Source organism: Felis catus, chromosome B1 (assembly GCF_018350175.1).
Source record: "Felis catus isolate Fca126 chromosome B1, F.catus_Fca126_mat1.0, whole genome shotgun sequence".
Classification (NCBI taxonomy): domain Eukaryota; kingdom Metazoa; phylum Chordata; class Mammalia; order Carnivora; family Felidae; genus Felis; species Felis catus.
Genome location: NC_058371.1, coordinates 7,014,747 through 7,034,368, shown reverse-complemented (window position 1 = coordinate 7,034,368; position 19,622 = coordinate 7,014,747). Strand labels below are relative to the sequence as shown.

General features: G+C 40.3%; 1 protein-coding gene across 1 annotated transcript; it reads right to left on the bottom strand.

The window, feature by feature from the left end:
• Window positions 1–5,539: 5,539 nt before the first annotated feature.
• LOC111556279 (zinc finger protein 596-like) lies at window positions 5,540–8,099 on the bottom strand. Its single transcript, XM_023252295.2, has 2 exons — window positions 7,902–8,099; window positions 5,540–7,420 (listed from the first exon to the last, which is right to left on the bottom strand). Exons 1-2 carry the CDS (start codon window positions 7,980–7,982, stop codon window positions 6,536–6,538), a joined length of 966 nt encoding a protein of 321 aa, XP_023108063.1. The 5' UTR covers window positions 7,983–8,099; the 3' UTR covers window positions 5,540–6,535.
• Window positions 8,100–19,622: the final 11,523 nt, after the last annotated feature.

The following is a 19,622-nucleotide window of genomic DNA, read 5'->3' as shown; positions in this document are numbered from 1 at the left end:
AGAGAGGCAAGGGGACAGAGGATCCAAAGTCGACTCTGGGCTGACAGCCCAATGCGAGGCTTGAACTGAATCATGAGATCATGACCGGAGCCAAAGTCAGATGGTTAACTGACTGAGCCACCCCACCTCCCCTAAAATATTTCCTATGTCACTTTTCTTTCTTTTCCTCTCCTCTAATCTTTATGATTTTTCTTCATTCTTCTATCCTTAGGTTTAGGTTGCTCATCTTTTCCTGGTTTATAAGGATGTGAAATTAGGTTATTAGGTTTAGATAAGATTTCATTTTATGTGTTTCCATATATGAACTTCCCTCTTAGTGCTGCTTTCACCGCATCACCCAGGTTTTAGAATATTGTGTTTTTGTTTCAGTTGTCTCGAGATGTTTTCTAATTTCCCTTGTGATTTCCCCTTTGTCTCATTGGCTGTTAAGAATATGCTGTTGGGGGGCGCCTGGGTGTTGCAGTTGGTTAAGTGACTCTTGATTTTGGCTCAGGTCATGATCTCACAATTTGTGAGTTTGAGCCCTGCGTCGGGCTCTACACTGAGTGTGGAGCCTGCTTGGGATTCTCTCTCTCTCTCTCTCTCTCTCTCTCTCTCTCTCTCTCTCTCATGCTCTTCCCCTGATCATGCTCACACTCTCTCAAAAATAAGTAAATAAACTAAAAAAAAAAAAATATGTTGTTGGAGGGCCTGGTTGGCTCAGTCGGTTTAATGTCTGACTTTGGCTCAGGTGATGATCTCACGGTTAGTGAGTTCAGGCCCCAAGTCAGGTTTTGTGCTGATGCGTGGAGCCCGATTCAGATTCTCTGTCTCTCTTTCTGTCACCGCCCCCTCAAAAATAAGTAAACATTAAAAATTAAAATATATGTATATTGTTTTATTTCCACATATTTGCAAATTTTCCAGTTTTCCTTCTGTCATCGATTTCTATTTATTTTCCATTGTGAGCAGAAACAGTACTTTGTATGATTTCAATCGCTTTAAATTTATTAAAAGTTTTTTGCAGCCAAACATATAGTCTGGTCCAGAGAATGTTCCCCATGTGCTTGATTTGTTATGCTGTTGGTGGTGGAGTGTGTCATATATCTGTGAGGACTAACTGATATGCTGCTATTTAAGTCACTTTCTTTCTATACAGAACTTCTATCTGGTTCTTGTATCCATTACTGAAAATAAGTATTGATGTCTCCATTATTGTGGAAGTATTTCCTTTTTTCCCTTTGATTTTGTCAATGTTTGCTTCATATATTTGATACTTCTAATATTTGTCACATATATATTTATAAGTATTATATCTCCTTATACTACAGATTCTTTAATCAATATATAGTATCCTTGGGTGCCTGTGTGGCTCAGTCAGTTGAGTGTCCAACTTTGGCTCAGGTCATGATCTCATGATCTGTGAGTTCAGGCCCCGCATCCGGCTCTGTGCTGACAGCTCAGAGCCTGGACCCTGCTTCGGATCCTGTGTCTCCCTCTTCTCTGCCCCTCCCCTGCTCATGCTCTGTCTCTCTCTGTCAAAAATAAATAAACATTAATATATATATTCCTTGTTTATCTATTGTAACAGTTTTGGACTTGATGTCTGTTTTGTCTGATATTAAAATAAGTACCTTAGTTCTCTTTTGGTGACTACTTCCATGGCATATCTTTTCCCCCCTTTAACTTTTAACCTAGTTGTAGCTTTAGATTTAAGCGGAATCTCTTGTAGACATTATATAATTGCATCATGATTTTGTTTGTCCGTTTAAAATTTTTAATCCATTCTGCCATTCTACATCTTTAGGTTGGGTAATTTCATTCATTTATATGTCCAGTAATTATTCATAAAGGAAGACTTACACCCTTGGGTTATTAAATATGAATATGAAGTATGAACTAGTATTTTACATCTCTTTGGGTTTTAACTGTAATTATGTACTGTAACATCAGCATGATAGTTTAATAACATAGTACAATTACATTACAGTACAATATGTAAACTAACACAGTGGTATGACAGTACATAACCCACGAAGAAGGAAATATATATATATATATATATATATATATATACACACACATACCTATGTATATACGTATGTATATGTGTGTGTATACATACATATATATATATATATTTGTGTGTGTTTATATGCCATACATGAGTTTTTAAAAAAATTAATAGTGCTATACAAAACTTGATCGTTTTTAATCACATGAAAACGTGCCTTTTTTGTTCTTCTGTATCCTTTCCTTTATCTTTAGGTTTCCATCATTTGGGATAACTTTCATTTATCTGAAGAGCGCCTTTCTATGGAAAGTACTATATGTTCTCAGATGAAAATGTCTTTAATACTGTTTTTTTAAAGGGTTTTTCATTAACTTTAGAATTCTGACAGATAATTAACTTTTTTGAGCACCTTATTGATAATTCATTGACTTTTATTCACTTCTGTTGAGAAATTGGTGTAATTCTTACTTTGCTCTTTAAAGGAAGTAAGTTCTCCTTCCTTTGCTTTAATTTGTAACTATATGCATGTCTGGGAAAGGATGAGAAAATACATTTGAATGGAGTCGTTCCTTCTGCAGAAGAGGAAAATCAATTTATATCTCTTTTGAGAAATCTAATGACAATAATATTTAGAAGTGGTCTGTGCATAGAGAATAGAAACTATTCCTTGATTTGCCTTGGCGGATATTCTACTGTAAAATTTGCTATCAGATAGCAATCATTTATTTATTCTTATATTTCTGGATATTTATTTATTCTGTTTGCTTTATGTGTTTATTTGTGATTTATACTCTTTCATTAATGTATTAAATTTCTGTGTATTTCTCTTTAATGTTCAATGCATGCTTAAAACTATTAATTTCCATAGTTCTTTGCATATCTCATTATTACAGTCTTGTTTATGAAATCTATCTAAGCACAACTATTTACATATTACCTATTTGGATATGGAGGTCCAGATTGAGTGTTTAAAAAAAAAAAACAACCCTCGTGGCTTGACCTATGGGACCAGGGCTGTTAATGTGTACTGCTTATTGGTATTCTTCGTCTCTAGGACAGTTCTTATTTTCATTATAAACCTTTTCTTATACTATAAGGCATTTACGTTATGTGTATTGGAGTCCCACCCTCACCCCCCAGCTCTTTTTTAGTACTTCTATGTAGGGGAAGGAAGAGAGAGCGAGAGCGAGAGAGAGAGAGAGAGAAGCAAACCACAGAGATTCTTAACTGGAGAAAACAACCTGAGGGTTGCTGGAGGAGAGGGAGATGGGGGGATGGGCTAATCAGGTGATGGGCATTAAAGAGGGCACTTGTTGGGATGCTCATCCCAGACACCGGGTGTCATCTGTAAGTGATAAATCCCTGAGTTCTACTCTTGAAACCAATATTACACCATATGTGAACTAACTATATTTAAATAACAATTTGAAACAAACAAAAAAAGCAATGAAGTACAGTTCATTCTGGGGATGGAGAGAGGAAGTAAGGAAATTGAAGACACTGCCCCTAAGGACATGGCTTTAAAAGTAGTATTTTAATGATGCTTTAAAAAAAAAATAAAGGACACCAGGAAGAACGTGCTTTTACCAGATCAAGAGTTTCAATACATAAATTATAAAATGGAGTTAAATAGAAATTCTGGAGTTGAAAATTACAATAGCTGAAATGAAAAAAAAAAAAAACATATCATAAGAGGGCTCCTAGCATTGGATTTGATCAGGAGAAAAACTAATCAGCAAACATGAAGGCAAATCATTTGAAATGATCAGTCATGGTTTATAGATGAGCCAAAGATGGTCTCTGCATATCAGGCCTATGTTGTTTATTTATTGACAGGGGACAGAGCCCTTTAGCTCAAAAGCCCTTGTTGCCAAATTCAAATTTTTACACACTGAATTGCTCTAAACATAGCCCAAATTTGTAGATTTTAAGCCGTTTTTAGTGTGGCTATATCTTCTGTGCATACCCCGTGAATCCCCACCTAACATCTACTAGCAGGAAATAAGATAAACCATGACTATCAGTGTCTCCAAGCTCCTGTCATTCATTCATAATTCTCTGGCTCAGAGACTCCCTATATTGCTGTTGAGAGACATCATCTCCACAGGTAAGCACCTTCTCCAACCCCTCTCCTCTGGGGAGTTTCTTTGCCATCCTAGCTTCCTGGGTAGTGGCCCCACACTGTGGCCACTGGAAGATATCATCCATGAGGGACCTCTCCACTTGGTCAGGCTGTCCGTGTGCCACTCAAACAAATCTTGTGTGAGTATGGCCCACTGTGATCATATAATTGTATGTGATCAGCCCTATACTGAAGTCCCTTAATCTCAGTATGACTCCCCAGCACGCATCCATGCGGGCATGGATAAATCCCACTGGGACATGGGGGTGTGTGCATCCATCATAGGGGTCCCAACACTAGCACAGACCCCACCCCCCAGGTGGAACCAGGACCTATCCCTTCCCTCCTGGTGACACACAGACCAGGGGACAGGGATGGTGATTCCTGGATGAGGTACCAGATAGGTCTCAAATAAGGCGGTTGCTCAGAATTCCAGTTCAATTCAACTACAACGTGTGGATGGAGCATGCTTTCCCTGAGGCAGATGATACAGTCGGTTGCACATGAGTTGACATGTTTCTACCCTACCTGGACCATAGAATCGCTGGTGGAGATTTTTTTTTAATGATATATCAGTTTCAATCAGGAATGTGCTCATTTATTTGGTCTCAGGACCATGTTTTTGGGATTGAGCTGGAATGGCAAGAGCACAGGCCAGCCCAGTGGAGCTCCTTGGAGTATTTCCCCTTGATGTTTAGGTTCAATATTGGTGTTGGTCAAAGGACAATATTTCTAAGCCTTGGAGACAAAGCAGGGACATCCCCTTTGTGAGAATGCTTAATTTTCTAGGGGAGAAGTACATTACATTCATTATTTTTAAAAAAACAGCTTATGTGGCAGCTCATAGGTTGAGGGATTTTATCCTACTGGAGCCCTATTTTCTGGTCTGTGGGATGGGGTGGCGAACAGCTATGGCTTTATCTAAGGTGACTGGAGCATGCATGAATCAGGAATTACCTTAAGAAGATGTAGACTGTGGTCATGGCATTAACTCTTGTTTCTACTTAGCTCAATTGAGAAGCGTGGGGACAAAATCCGCAGAGCTTTCTGGGGGCTTGGAGGGCACAACTGCCATGTCTCTGGCACCAGGTTCCTTCCAGTAGCAGAGACACAGGGTGAAGGGTCACCAAATTTTGGACTAGATGTCCTTGACAGTGAGTGCCTCCATGACCTTGCCTGACCAGGGTCATGACACCAAGAAACCAGGAAAGTGGGGCTAAAGATCACAACTATGCCACCACCAGGGCTTGAAGGGAGACAGATGGTGTCGGAGGCAAGTTGGAAAGAGTGGAGCTGATCTGTTTGGAAGGAGCTGTTGGCGAAGGGGGAGGTGGGGGGAGTCTTGCTGCTCCTCTCACCCACATACCAAGGAGTGCAGAACTGAATCTGTTTACAACCACACAGAGAAAACTAGAACACCAACATTTCACTTCTTTAGCAACAGGTTTTATTGTTTCAAGATTTGCAAGTGCTGATCTACAGTAAACGTTTAACTTCTTACAAAATCCTACACTCGATCGTGCCAGACCATGTCACTCTCCTATAGTCCATGCCACATTTTCCACAAACAGGTATTTTCTCAAAGTCTCAATGACTTGCCAAGTACTAAAGGACACTTTCATATGTAGCAATACCACCACTCATGCACACACACACACACACACACATGCACACACTCTTTTTTCTGATACAAAATCTGGCTGAAGTTTTCTCTACTCTGATTTCAGGACTGCTATCTTCTCAGTGTGAGAACCTTACTGTTGACTAAGAAATAAGGGACACTGAAGATTCCCCTTCACTCGTGACACTGCGAGTGTTTCGTACAGTCAGAATATTCACATGTGCCGCAAGAGTTGTTCTTTGAATAAAGGATTTCCCACGATTTTACATTGAATAACTTCTCAGGCCTGAATTATCTGTAAGAAGTGTTTGGTATTCCTCAGAGGCTTCATCCTCTTACATCCTTAGTGTTTATTCCTTCACGGACTTTTCTTACGCTCACCACACCAGGTATTTGGCTAAATATTCTTTCGCAGTGATTACAGACCAAAGGGTTCTCCCGTGTGGAGTTTGCTCATGATTGACAAGAATTCCCGGTAAGTGCTCTAGTATCTTTCAAGTTGAGCTCTTTGCTGGAAACATCTGTGTCATTATACTTACAGCATAAGTTCTGCTGTGTTATCTAAGGTCAGACCAGTGACTAAAGGCTTTGCCATGTGGACGGAATACATATGAATTCACTTCCAAATGAAATACATTTCTTGAGGGAGGAGTATGAGGACCGAAGCATCTCCCATATTGACTGCAGGCCATTTCTTCCATATGTGCATCCTGTGGTGAGTGTCACTGTGAAAGCTGTGACTGACACTTCTTCCACATTCATTGCATCTGTAAAACCGTGTCGTCTCAGGTCGGAATACTTACTGAGGGCACTCATGATTTTCTCCACGGGGATGGGTTCCTTCATGTCGTCTAAGGGAAGAATAATGTCTGAAGGCTTTCCCACATAGCTGACATGCATATGGTTGCTCTCCAGTGTGCGTTCTCTTGTGTCGTCGAAGGTTAGAATATTGACTGAAGGCATTCCCACACTGGTGACATTCATATGGCTTCTCCCCTGTGTGTGTTCTCTCGTGCCGTCTGAGTTCTGAACCTTGAATGAAGGCTTTCCCACACAGAAGACACACATGTGGTTTATCTCCGGTGTGGATTCTCTTGTGCTGGCTAAGGCCAGAGCTCTGACTAAACGTTTTCTTACATTCATGACATTGGAAACATTTCTCTCCAGAATGAATTCTCTCGTGTTTTCTAAGGTAGGATCTGTGACTGAAAGCCTTCTTACATAGATGGCATTCGTATGATTTCTTTCTTGTGTGAATATTCTCATGCTGTCTCAGGTACGAATTCTGACGAAAAGCTTTCCCACACACGTGGCATTCATATGGCCGCTCCCCTGTGTGTGTTTGGTTGTGGTTTCTAAGGTCAGAGCTTTGCACAAAGCCTTTCCCACAAAGATGGCATTTAAATGGTTTCTCTCCAGTGTGAATCATCTCATGTCTCCTAAGGCAAAAGCAATTACTAAAGGCTTTCCCACACACATGACATGTATATAATTTGCCCTGTGTGTGAATTTGGTTATGTCGAGTAAGGGATGATTGTTCACTAAGTGATTTTCGACACTGTTTGCTGATGTAACGTTTCCTCCTGAGGTGAATTAACAAATGTTGAGTCAATGCAGATCTCTGAGTAAATGCATCACCCAAATCAGTGCATTCAATAGGATTCTCTGGAGCAAGAGATTTACGCTTTGGGTAGAAGACAAAAGTTGGTTAATGGTTTGCCCACATACATGCATACATTTATTTTTCTACCTATAAATTCTAGAGTAGCAAATAATAATGGCATCCTATTAAAATATTTTCAATGTTAGTTGCATACACATGTTGCTATTCCCCTGTAGGCACCATTATTTTCTCTTTTTTAGTATCCCAACCTCAGAGTTATCAGATTAACTTTGAAGAGTATATATATTTCAAATATGAGATAATAAGCAATGTTTATGCAATTGTCTCTTTCCTTCTTTTTTTTTTAGATCTCAGGTTATTATTCATTCATTTGAACTCATGTTAATTTCTTCACTGATTTAAAACTACCCAAAACTTTTTGCCCGGAAAGAGCTTAATCCTAACTTAGTTACATTCAGGCAATTGTGCTCAATTATCAACTTATCTCATTACCTTTAGGCCTTTAGTTTGGATGTCTAGGGACTATCCCCATGAAACTTACCTTTGGCACAGTCAGGGCCATGCCCTTCTTGTGGATATGTCGTGTTAATATCATTTCTTGTTTTTTGCGGAGACTTTCCATGACTAGAATAATTGAAAAAATATAAATTGTTAGAATGGCATTAGTGGAATAAAAATGTAGAAAATCACCAAAGTCCAGGTGAGTATCTTTCAGAAATTGGCACTCAGCTGGGAAAGTGTGCCAAACGAATACTCTAGGTCATAGAAACATTTTAAAGTTCATTGTCAGTTAGAAAAAAATGAGGATTGGGAAAATTAGGAAGATGGCGGTATAGGAGGACACTGGGCTCACTGCGTCCTGCTGATCACTCACATTCCACCCACATCTGCCTAAATAACCCAGAAAACCACCAGAAGACTAGAAAAATGCACTCTCCAGAGCCAAGCATGGACAAGAGGCCCACGGAAGAGGGTAGGAAGGGCGGAGAGGTGGTGAGCACTACACGGACCTGTGGGAGGGAGATGGGGCAGTGGAGGGGCAGCTCACCCAGCAAGGCAGAGCCCCTGAGTCTGGCTTGCAAAAGCAGAGGGGCCAGACAGAGTGAGTTCTGACAGCCAGTGGGACTTAACATCTGGAATGTTAAAAGTCAACAGCTCTGCTCGGAGAGTGGGGAGGGCAAGAGGACACCTGGAGGGAGAGTTGTTGAGCCCAGGAAGACAGAGCTCAGATCGGTGGGAAACAAAGGCACCGGCCAGTGCCATCTCCCTCTCCCATCCCCCAGCCGAAATCCCAAAGGGAACCAGTTCCTGTCACCGAACTTGCTTACACCACGCAAACTCCCAAAGCTGTGCTTCTGTGGATCCATCCCTCTGATGGCTCTGCCTCCCTCCTGGTGCTGCAGGGCTCCTCCCAAAGGGGACCACCAATGGCAAAGTGAGCTAAGCCTACCGCTCCCGCCCCTGTGCACCTTGCAGATCATCCACCCCGGCTAATATGCCAGATCCCATTGAAGAAGCACCATAAGCCTGGCAGTGTGCAAATAGCCCAGACAGGGGCCACACCACTCCACAGTGAGTCCTGCCCCTGGGAGAAGGGAAGATAAGGTACATGCCAGTCTGACTGTGGCCCCAGTGGTGGGCTGAGAGCAGACATCAGGTCTGACTGTGGCCCTGCCCACCAACACAAGTTACTCAGGACAGCACAGGAGAAGTGCTCTGCAGTTTGGAGTCACTGCAGAGACTACCCAAAATGATGAAATGGGAGAACTCTCCTCAAAAGAAACTCCAGGAAGTAGCAACAGCTAACGAATTTATCAAAACCGGTTTAAGCAATATAACAGAATGAGAATTAGAATAATAGTCATAAAATTAATCACTGGGCTTGAAAACAGCATAGACGACAGCAGAGAATCTATTGCTACAGAGGTCAAGGGACTAAAAAATAGTCATGAGGAGCTAAAATGCTATAAATGAGGTGCAAAATAAAATGGAGGCGACCACAGCACAGATTGAAGAGGCAGAGGAGAGAATAGGTGAATTAGAATATAAAATTATGGAAAAAGAGGAAGTTGAGAAAAGAGAGATAAAAAAATTCAGGAGTAAGAGGGGAGAATTAGAGAACTAAGTGATGCAATCAAATGGAACAATATCCATATAACAGGAACTCCAGAGGAGGAAGAGAGAGAGAAAGGGGCTGAAGGTGTACTTGAACAAACCATAGCTGAGAACTTCCCTGATCTGGGGAAGGAAAAAGGCATTGAAATCCAAGAGGCACAGAGAACTCCCTTCAGATGAAACTTGAATAGATCTTCTGCACAACATATCATAGTGAAACTGGAAAAACACAAGGATAAAGAGACAATTCTGAAAGCAGCTAGGGATAAACAAGCTCTAACCTACAAAGGGAGACCCATAAGACTAGTGGAAGACCTATCTACTGAAACTTGGCAGGCCAGAAAGGAGTGGCAGGAAATCTTCAATGTGATGCATAGGAAAAAAAAAAAAAGCAGCCAAGAATCCTTTATCCAGCAAGTCTGTCATTCAGAATAGAAGGAGAGATAAAGTTCTTCCCAAACAAAAACTGATGGAACTCATCACTAAACCAGCCCTACAAGAGATCCTAAGGGGGATTCTGTGAGTGAAATGTTGCAAGGACCACAAAATACCAGAGAGATCACTACAAGCATGAAATCTATAGACATCACAATGACTCTAAACCCATATCTTTCAATAATAACACTGAATGTAAATGGAATAAATGTGCCAACCAAAAGACATAGGGTATCAGAATGGATAAAAAAAACAAGACCCATCTATTTGCTGTCTATAAGAGACTCATTTTAGACCTGAGGACACCTTCAGATGGAAAGTGAGGGGATGGAGAACCATCTATCATGCTACTGGAAATCAAAAGAAAGCGGGAGTAGCCATACTTATATCAGACTAACTATACTTTAAGTTAAAGGCTATAACAAGAGATGAAGAAGGGCTTTATATAATAATTATGGGGATTATCCATCAGGAAGAGATAACAATCATAAATGTCTATATGCTGAATACGGGAGCCCCCAAATATATAAAACAATTGTAAGCTAAGAATGTGGTAATTGCAGGGGACTTTAGTACTCCACTTATAACAATGGATATATCATCTAGACACAGGATCAATAAAGAAACAAGGGCCCTGAATGATACACTGGATCAGATGGACTTGACTGATATATTTAGAACTCTGCATCCCAAAGCAACAGAATATACTTTCTTCTCAAGTGCACATGGAACATTCTCCAAGATAGATCGCATACTGGGTCACAAAACAGCCCTTCATAATTATAAAAGAATTGAGATCATACCATGCACACTTTCAGACCACAATGCTATGAAACTTGAAATCAACTACAGGAAAAAGTCTGGAAAACCTCCAAAAGCATGGAGGTTAAAGAACACCCTACTAAAGAATGAATGGGTCAACCAGGCAATTAGAGAAGAAATTAAAAAATATATTGAAACAAGTGAAAATGAAAATGCAACAATCCAAACGCTTTGGGATGCAGCGAAGGCAGTCCTGAGAGGAAAATACATTGCAATACAGGCCTATCTCAAGGAACAAGAAAAATCCCAAATACAAAGTCTAACAGCACACCTAAAGGAACTAGAAGCAGAACAGCAAAGACACCCCAAATCCAGCAGAAGAAGAGAAATAATAAAGATCAGAGCAGAAATAAACAATATAGAATCTAAAAAAAACTGTAGAGCATATCAATGAAACCAAGAGTTGGTTTTTTGAAAAAATAAACAAAATTGATAAACCTGTAGCCAGGCTTCTCAAACAGAAAAGGGAGATGACCCAAATAGATAAATCATGAGTGAACATAGAGTTATTACAACCAATCCCTCAGAAATACAAGCAATTATCAGGGAATACTATAAAAAAATACATGCCAACAAACTGGACAACCTGGAAGAAATGGACAAATTCCTAAGCACTCACACACTTTCAAAACTCAAACAGGAAAAAATAGAAAACTTGAACAGACCCATAACCAGTGAAGAAATTGAATTAATTATCAAAAATCTCCCAACAGATAAGAGTCCAGGACCAGATGGCTTCCCTGGGGAATTCTACCAGACATTTAAAGCAGAGATAATACCTATCCTTCTCAAGCTGTTCCAAAAACCAGAAAGGGAAGGAAAACTTCCAGACTCATTCTATGAAGCTAGCATTACTTTGATTCCTAAACCAGACAGAGACTCAGCAAAAAAAGAGAACTACAGGCCAATATCCCTGATAAATATGGATGCAAAAATTCTCAATAAGATACTAGCAAATCGAATTCAACAGCTTATAAAAAGAATTATTCACCATGCTCAAGTGGGATTCATTCCTGGGATGCAGGGCTGGTTCAACATTTGCAAATCAATCAATGTTATACATCACATTAATAAAAAAAAAAAAAGAACCATATGATCCTGTCAATTGATGCAGAAAAAGCATTTGACAAAATTCAGCAACCTTTCTTAATAAAAACCCTCAATAAAGTCAGGATAGAAGGAACATACTTAAACATCATAAAATCCATTTGTTAAAAGCCCACAGATAATATCATCCACAATGGGGAAAAATTGAGAGCTTTTTCCCTGAGATCAGGAACACAACAGGGATGTCCACTCTCACCACTGTTGTTTAACATAGTGTTGGAAGTGCTAGCATCAGCAATCAGACAACAAAAGGAAACCAAAGGCATCAAAATTGGCAAAGATGAAGTCAAGCTTTCACTTTTTGCAGATGACATGATATTATACATGGAAAATTAGATAGACTCCACCAAAAGTCTGCTAGAACTGATACATGAATTCAGTGAAGTTGCAGGATACAAAATCAATGTACAGAAATCGGTTGCATTCTTATATACTAATAATGAAGCAACAGAAAAAGAAACTGGTCCCACTCACAATTGCGCCAAGAAGCATAAAATACCTAGGAATAAATCTAACCAAAGATGTAAAAGATCTGTATGCTGAAAACTATAGAAAGCTTATGAAGGAAATTGAAGAAGATATAAAGAAATGGAAAAACATTCCATGCTCATGGATTGGAAGAATAAATATTGTCAAATGTCAATACTACCCAAAGCTATCTACACATTCAATGCAATCCCAATCAAAATTGCACCAGCATTCTTCTTGAAGCTAGAACAAGCAATTCTAAAATTTGTATGGAACCACTAAAGACCCCAAATAGCCCAAGTAATATTGAGGAAGAAGACCAAAGCAGGAGGCATCACAATCCCAGACTTTAGCCTCTATTACAAAGCTGTAGTCATCAAGATAGCATGGTATTGGCACAAAAACAGACACATAGACCAATGGAATAGAATAGAGACTCCAGAATTGGACCCACAAACATATGGCCAACTAATCTTTGACAAAACAGGAAAGAATATCCAATGGAAAAAGACAGTCTCTTTAAAAAATGGTGCTGGGAGAACTGCACAGCAACATGCAGAAGGATGAAACTAGACCACTTTCTGACACCATTCACAAAAATAAACTCAAAATGGATAAAGGACCTGAATGTGAGTCAGGAAACCATCAAAACCCTAGAGGAGAAAGCAGGAAAAAACATCTCTGACCTCAGCTATAGCAATTTCTTACTTGACACATCTTCAAAGTCAAGAGAATTAAAAGCAAAAATGAACTACTGTGACCTCATGAAGATAAAAATCTTCTGCACTGCAAAGGAAACAATCAACAAAACTTAAAGGCAATTGACGGAATGGGAAAAGATATTTACAAATGACATATCAGACAAAGGACTAGTATCCAAAATCTATAAGGAACTCACCAAACTCCACACCCAAAAAGCAAATAATCCAGTGAAGAAATGGGCAGAAAACATGAATAGATACTTCTCTAAAGAAGACATCCAGATGGCCAACAGGCACATGAAAAGATGCTCAAAGTCCCTCCTTGTCAGGGAAATACAAATCAAAACCACACTCAGATACCACCTCACGCCAGTCAGAGTGGCTAAAATGAACAAATCAGGAGACTATAGATGCTGGCGAGGATGTGGAGAAACGGGAAGCCTCTTGCACTGTTGGTGGGAATGCAAACTCATGCACCCACTCTGGAAAGCAGTGTGGAGGTTCCTCAAAAAATTAAAAAATAGATCTACCTTATGACCCAGCAATAGCACTGCTAGGAATTTACCCAAGGGATACAGGAGTACTGAGGCATAGGGGCACTTGTACCCCAATGTGTATAGTAGCACTCTCAACAATAGCCAAATTATGGAAAGAGCCTAAATGTCCATCAGCTGATGAATGGATAAAGAAATTGTGGTTTATATACACAATGGAATACTATGTGACAATGAGAAAGAATGAAATATGGCCTTTTGTAGCAACGTGGATGGAACTGGAGTATGTTATGCTAAGTGAAATAAGTCATACAGAGAAAGACAGGTACCATATGTTTTCACTCCTATGTGGATCCTGAGAAACTTAAGAGAAGACCATGGGGGAGGGGAAGGAAAAAAAAGTTAGAGAGGGAGGGAGCCAAACCATAAAAGACTCTTAAAAACTGAGAACAAACTGAGGGTTGATGGGGGTGGGAGGGAGGGGAGGGTGGGTGATGGCCATTGAGGAGGGCACCTGTTGGGATGAGCACTGGATGTTGTATGGAAACCAATCTGACAAGAAATTTCATATTAATAAAAAAAAAGAAAGAAAAAAATGAGGATTGATTATGCGAAAGATGTAAAGTGGTGGAAAGATGTTGGGTCAGCATATGGTTGCAAAAATCTTTAAATAGGAGGATCAGGACTGCTACACCAATGTTTCACTGCAGTAATTGCATGAATATCCTTTTCCCTAAAGGGAAAGACAGGGGGAAGAGGACACATGCATTGTGATTGATTTATGCAAGGATTGTAACCACATGAGGAATTTTGCCCCAATGTCCTCACTTTTGTTTTAGAAAGTATCACTCACTTGACAGAATCTTCAGTGAGTATTTCTAAAGGACACACTCACAGTAGGCACCTGCTCCTCCTGACCCACAGATCCCTGCTGCTCACCTGGACTGTGCTCTTGGAGAAACCCAGTTCCTTCACTCTGCAGCTCTCCTTCTTGCTCCAACCAGAAGGATCTTTTGCAGCTATTATTCTCTGTTGGGGGGTGGTGGGAGGAAGGGGAAGTATATGGATTTTGAGTTCTGTGCAAATTAATCTTTGCTATAACCAAGTCCAGGGCAGGATTTACCAAGAACGAATGAAGAGATGATGGAAGGTCAGCTGTAATGACACCTTCAATAGAAACCACACTGAAGGTCCTTCATCAGACCAGGAGGAAATCCAGACTGGAGGCAAAAACAGCTAGATGCTGATACCTGCCCACAAGTTCAGAGAAAGAATGCAGAATCCTCAGTCTTCTCCAAATGGGAGAGAATCAATATCTCCACAGTGGGTTAAAAATTATTTTCAAACACATCCAATAAATATAAGAGCCACAAGAATAATCAAAATTATGTTATTTTCACAACTCTGGTCTCATTATTCCACATAATGACTAAACAGTCATTATTTTTCAAATGTTTAATCAATTTATGAATTAAAATATCCAGTGAATTTCCAGTTCCATTTTGAATGCTGGAGACTGAGTACCAAGAAAGATACGAACTTGTGGTCAAGATTGCAATCTAGTGTGATGCCAAAAAGTACAAGGTGAAGAAACATCTTCCTTTCACATAGTTATGAGTTATGAAAGAATCAGGGCAGCATTTGGAGTGGGATATGGGGAGCTGTTCTAGATATTTACTCAATGAGTGAATGGATGGACTCAAACATACGTGTTGGCAGACTCACCCAGAAAGATCAGATGATTGATACTTTCCAGCATCACATCTCTGAACAGCTCTCGCTGGGATGCGTCCAGAAGGGCCCACTCTTCCTTGGTGAAGTCTACAGCTATATCTCCAAACGTCACTGATTCCTGAAACATCATGGATATTCTGGCTTAGAGCACTCCCTACCAATATCCAGAGTAGGAGGGTTGAGATGACAGCACTGAGGAAGGAGGTAGAGGAGCTGGGTGTGTAGAAAGATCAATATATATTTTGGGGGGGTCCCGTCAGTTCACTGTCAGTGCGGAGCTTTTGGATATGTTTACAGAGATCTACACACTCTGACTTCATAATACTTTATTAAAGAAAATCATATGAAGTGTGGTGTCATACAACCTGGACGTGTCTCAATAATCTGGTGATTAGAACCTTCTGACAGGTGATTATAAAATATTTGCCTGAGGGGCACCTGGGTGGCTCAGTCGGTTAAGTGATCAGTTCTTGATTTCAGCTCAGGTCATTATCTCACAGTCATGAGATCAAGCCCCACATCAGGCTCTGCAATTCTTGGGATTCTCTCTCTCTCTCTCTCTCTCTCTCTCTCTCTCTCTCTCTCTCTCTCTCAAAAAAATAAATAAACATAAAAATTCATAACTAAAACTCTCTTCTCTATTAATTTCAAGTAACTCTACAGATTCATCAAAAGACAAATAATAGCTATGGTGTGCTGCTTTTAAACCATAATCATTGGCTTAATTTATTCTCTATATGAACTTCTTGTCCCCCATCTACAAAGTGGTTTATTCACATGTTATGAATGTTGAAGGATCCAAGGCATATATGTAGGGAGCGTTTCCTGTCTAGCAACCCTGCACTAAATATAAGACATTATTGATCACTAAAATGTCAGAAAAGCTCGAAGGAATCGTCAGCATTCCTCAGAACTGAACAAGATTCATAGATGGCTCTCTTCATGCTACAGAACTGAGGTGTTCCTAACACAAGCAGCACGAGCCAGGGTCCTCTGAAATGGCTGTGCTGAGGACAGTCTTGCCCTGACCAGTCCTATGCCACGAGGACTCCCAATCCCAATCTTCTCTGGGACCTCAGACACCAGTTATCACTGTTTCTCTTGTATCTTTACTTGTCTCCATGCTAAAGGATAATGGAAACCTCATGACTTGTTTGGGTCTATCCAAACAAGTTTTTCAGAAATTTATTCAGGAACCTAATTTTATTCTACCTACCATACTCTCTCTCCTTTAGGTGTGTGTAGTGCAATTAAGAAAATACTCCTCCCTCCAAATTCTTTCCAGTTGTCAAATATGGACGAAAGGTTGATTAGTAAGAGGTAAAAATGTGTGATTGGGGACAAGCATGATAGTGGTGGTTTAGTTATATTTTTAAAAATTTTTCAGAAGTGTAAATTCTAATAACTGTATGAGAAAGTACAATAGAATACAATGCAATAAGATGGAGGAAAAAAAAACATAAACTGATTCTTCAGTCTTTCTAAACCTCTCTCCTGTTCCTCTCAACACTGAACAAGGCTCACATCAGGTCTTGTAACACTGTATTAATTATAGTCACATGCTGAAACACCCACCTCCCTATAGGCCTATACTCTTCTCACTCTTCTCTAGCACTTTCAATCACCACCATTCTAAGCCTATTCCATCCAAAAATATGGTTAATGAGTGAATTATCTGTCACTGGGGCCATGGGCTGGATGAGAGAAGGAAGACTTCTCTTATCTCTTCTGTAAATACACAAGCTTAATGGAAGCTCTCATAAATTTGCATAATGTTAAGAAGGGAATTCATTATTGATAAGTGCCTGATGGATAATAACTATCCCAGAATGCTGGGGAAATTAAAGCACAGATGCCTCAACATCACCCGATTCCGCTTGCAACATGCATGCCAATAGGAAACACTGCCCATCATATGGCACTAGGGTGTAATTTCAGCAGAAAGATGCAGTCCCGACTCACCGGTGCCTGCATTGTCGACAAGTCAGTTGCCAGGTATCTTTCTCTGGGTTCTCACTCACAGACAGTCCAAGCACTAAGCAGGCAAAGCTGAGGATGGAGAAAGAAGTCATGAGATCCAGTACTGTGCACAATTTCCAGACTCACCTGTCAGGAAGCCCCAGACCTTCACCTGGGTGTGACCCCCTAGCCCAACAAACCACAAGTGGTGTACTCTAAGAACAGGGTGTAAGAGGTCACTCCTATCCCAAGGTCAAATGTCAGATTATAGCTGTGACTGAAAATAAAGGTCAAAATACAGATCTCTTACAAATCAGAACATGATAAACATTGCATTGTGCGCATTCAGTAGCCTATGGCATTCAGAATTCTTCAGTTCCCTCCCTGATTCCAGAGCAGAGTGCTTCCGGACTCATGACACACATAGGGTTTGTTTTCCACCTGTAGACGAACACTGCGGAATTTCTCAGATTTCGTTTTTCTTGCTGTATGTCCTAGCAATGGTTCTCCAGTATCCATGGCAGCTCTCTGAAGCCTCAGTCCCCTCCTGCTCTCTGGTCCCCCCTAGACTTGGATATCAAGCAACTAAGATTACAATGGTGTTAATCAATTCATGGACTTTTATAAACCAATTTTCCCCTGACGTCAAGAATAACTGAATGTATTTCGTGGAGAAATAATGCAAAAGCATCATGAACAAAGGGATCATTAACTCACCCATTTGCACCTGAGGTTCGGGGAAAAAAAAGAAAGTCAAACTTGTATAAAATGTGATTGTGCCCTTTCAGACTTACATATATTTGCCTATTTAGTCTCCACAGTAACCATGCTAATTGAAGTCTATTTATTACTTGATGAAATCCATAGAAAGAAATTAATTCAGAAAAGCAGAAAATGAAGTATTTACAATGAAAAATTATAGAAACATAAGATGCAGATCACTGTGCCAATAGAACTTCCCAAGGCAAAGTTAATGCCCCATATCTGCATTGTACAATACAGTAACTGCCAGACCAAATGGTTATAGGATACTTGAAATCTTGCCAGTGCTGCTGAGATCTGAAGGTCAGTTATTTAATTTTATGACTTTATTTTTTTAAATGTTTGTTTGTTTTGAGAGAGAGAGAAAGAGTGTGAGGGGGGAAGAGGCAGAAAGAGAGGGAGACACAGAATCCGAAGAGGCTCGAACTCACGAGCCATGAGATCATGACCTGAAGTCGGATGCTTAACTGACTGAGCCATCCAGGTGCCCCTAATTTTACGATTTTATAGCTTATAGTCACACATGGCTGGTAGTTGTTTTGTTGGAAAACAAAGATCTAGGATCTTAGGGTAGGCGGTTAAAATAAGTAGATTAAAGATCAATATGGGAAGGGGACATAAATAGTCAGAAACAGGGAGTGAGAATGGTGGCCTAAATGTTGACACAATGAAACATAAAGATCATCAGAAGCTGCTTTGATTAGACAGATGTCTAGGGGTGCCTGGGTGGCTCAGTCGTTTGACCGTCTGACTCTTGATTTTGGCGCAGGTCATGATCTTGCGTTTCATGGAATCGAGCGAGCCCCATGTCGGGCTCCACACTGAGTGAGGAGCCTGTTTGGGATTATCTCTCTCCCTCTCTCTCTGCACAACCCCCCCCCACCCCAAAATAAGTAAATAAATAAACATTAAAAAAAATGATCTTAGACAGATGTCTAAAGAGAGATAGTATCTACAGAATTTTAAGGGGACAAGGCCAGCTCCCATGTCACTATGTGGAGAACTCACCAGAACCCAGAGTTGGAGGAGAGAGGGTGAAGCCAAGCAGATTCTGTGGTGAGTTCCACAGGCAAGCAGCCGATTCCTCTTGTTCTCCTCTTCTTCCAGTGTCCCAGACTTCTCCGTTTCTTCTCAAGACAAATACCTGGTTCACTTCCCTTTTATACTGGGAAAAACCCTTAGTAAACCCATTCAAGGGCAACATTCCAGGGTCACACCCTGACTGACTAGATCCTAAACAGCTGCAGCCGGTGGGACACACCCTGTTCGATTTGATTGGATTCTCCACACTCATACAAAATTGCAGCCCTCACACCAAGTCAGAGAGACAAGACGTAAGGACACCTTGAAATGCTATTAGAGCATCCATTCATTCCTTGACTCATTCCTAAGTACTTTGGAGTGCATTCTGTGTACTGAGAAACACGGTATGTCTTGGAAATGAAGCACAGCATCAGACACAGTGGGATTCTACAGACACGAAACTGGGGGGAATATGGACTGAAAAACAAAATTTTTAAAAATGATTCCTTGACTGCTGGCCACTGGCCACATACTTTCAAGAGCATATTAACAATTTATTAATTATCCAAAGAAAATGAGGAACACAATTTTAGACATTGTTTCTTGGTTAGTGGGGAAATAAACAAGAGTGTTACTACATAA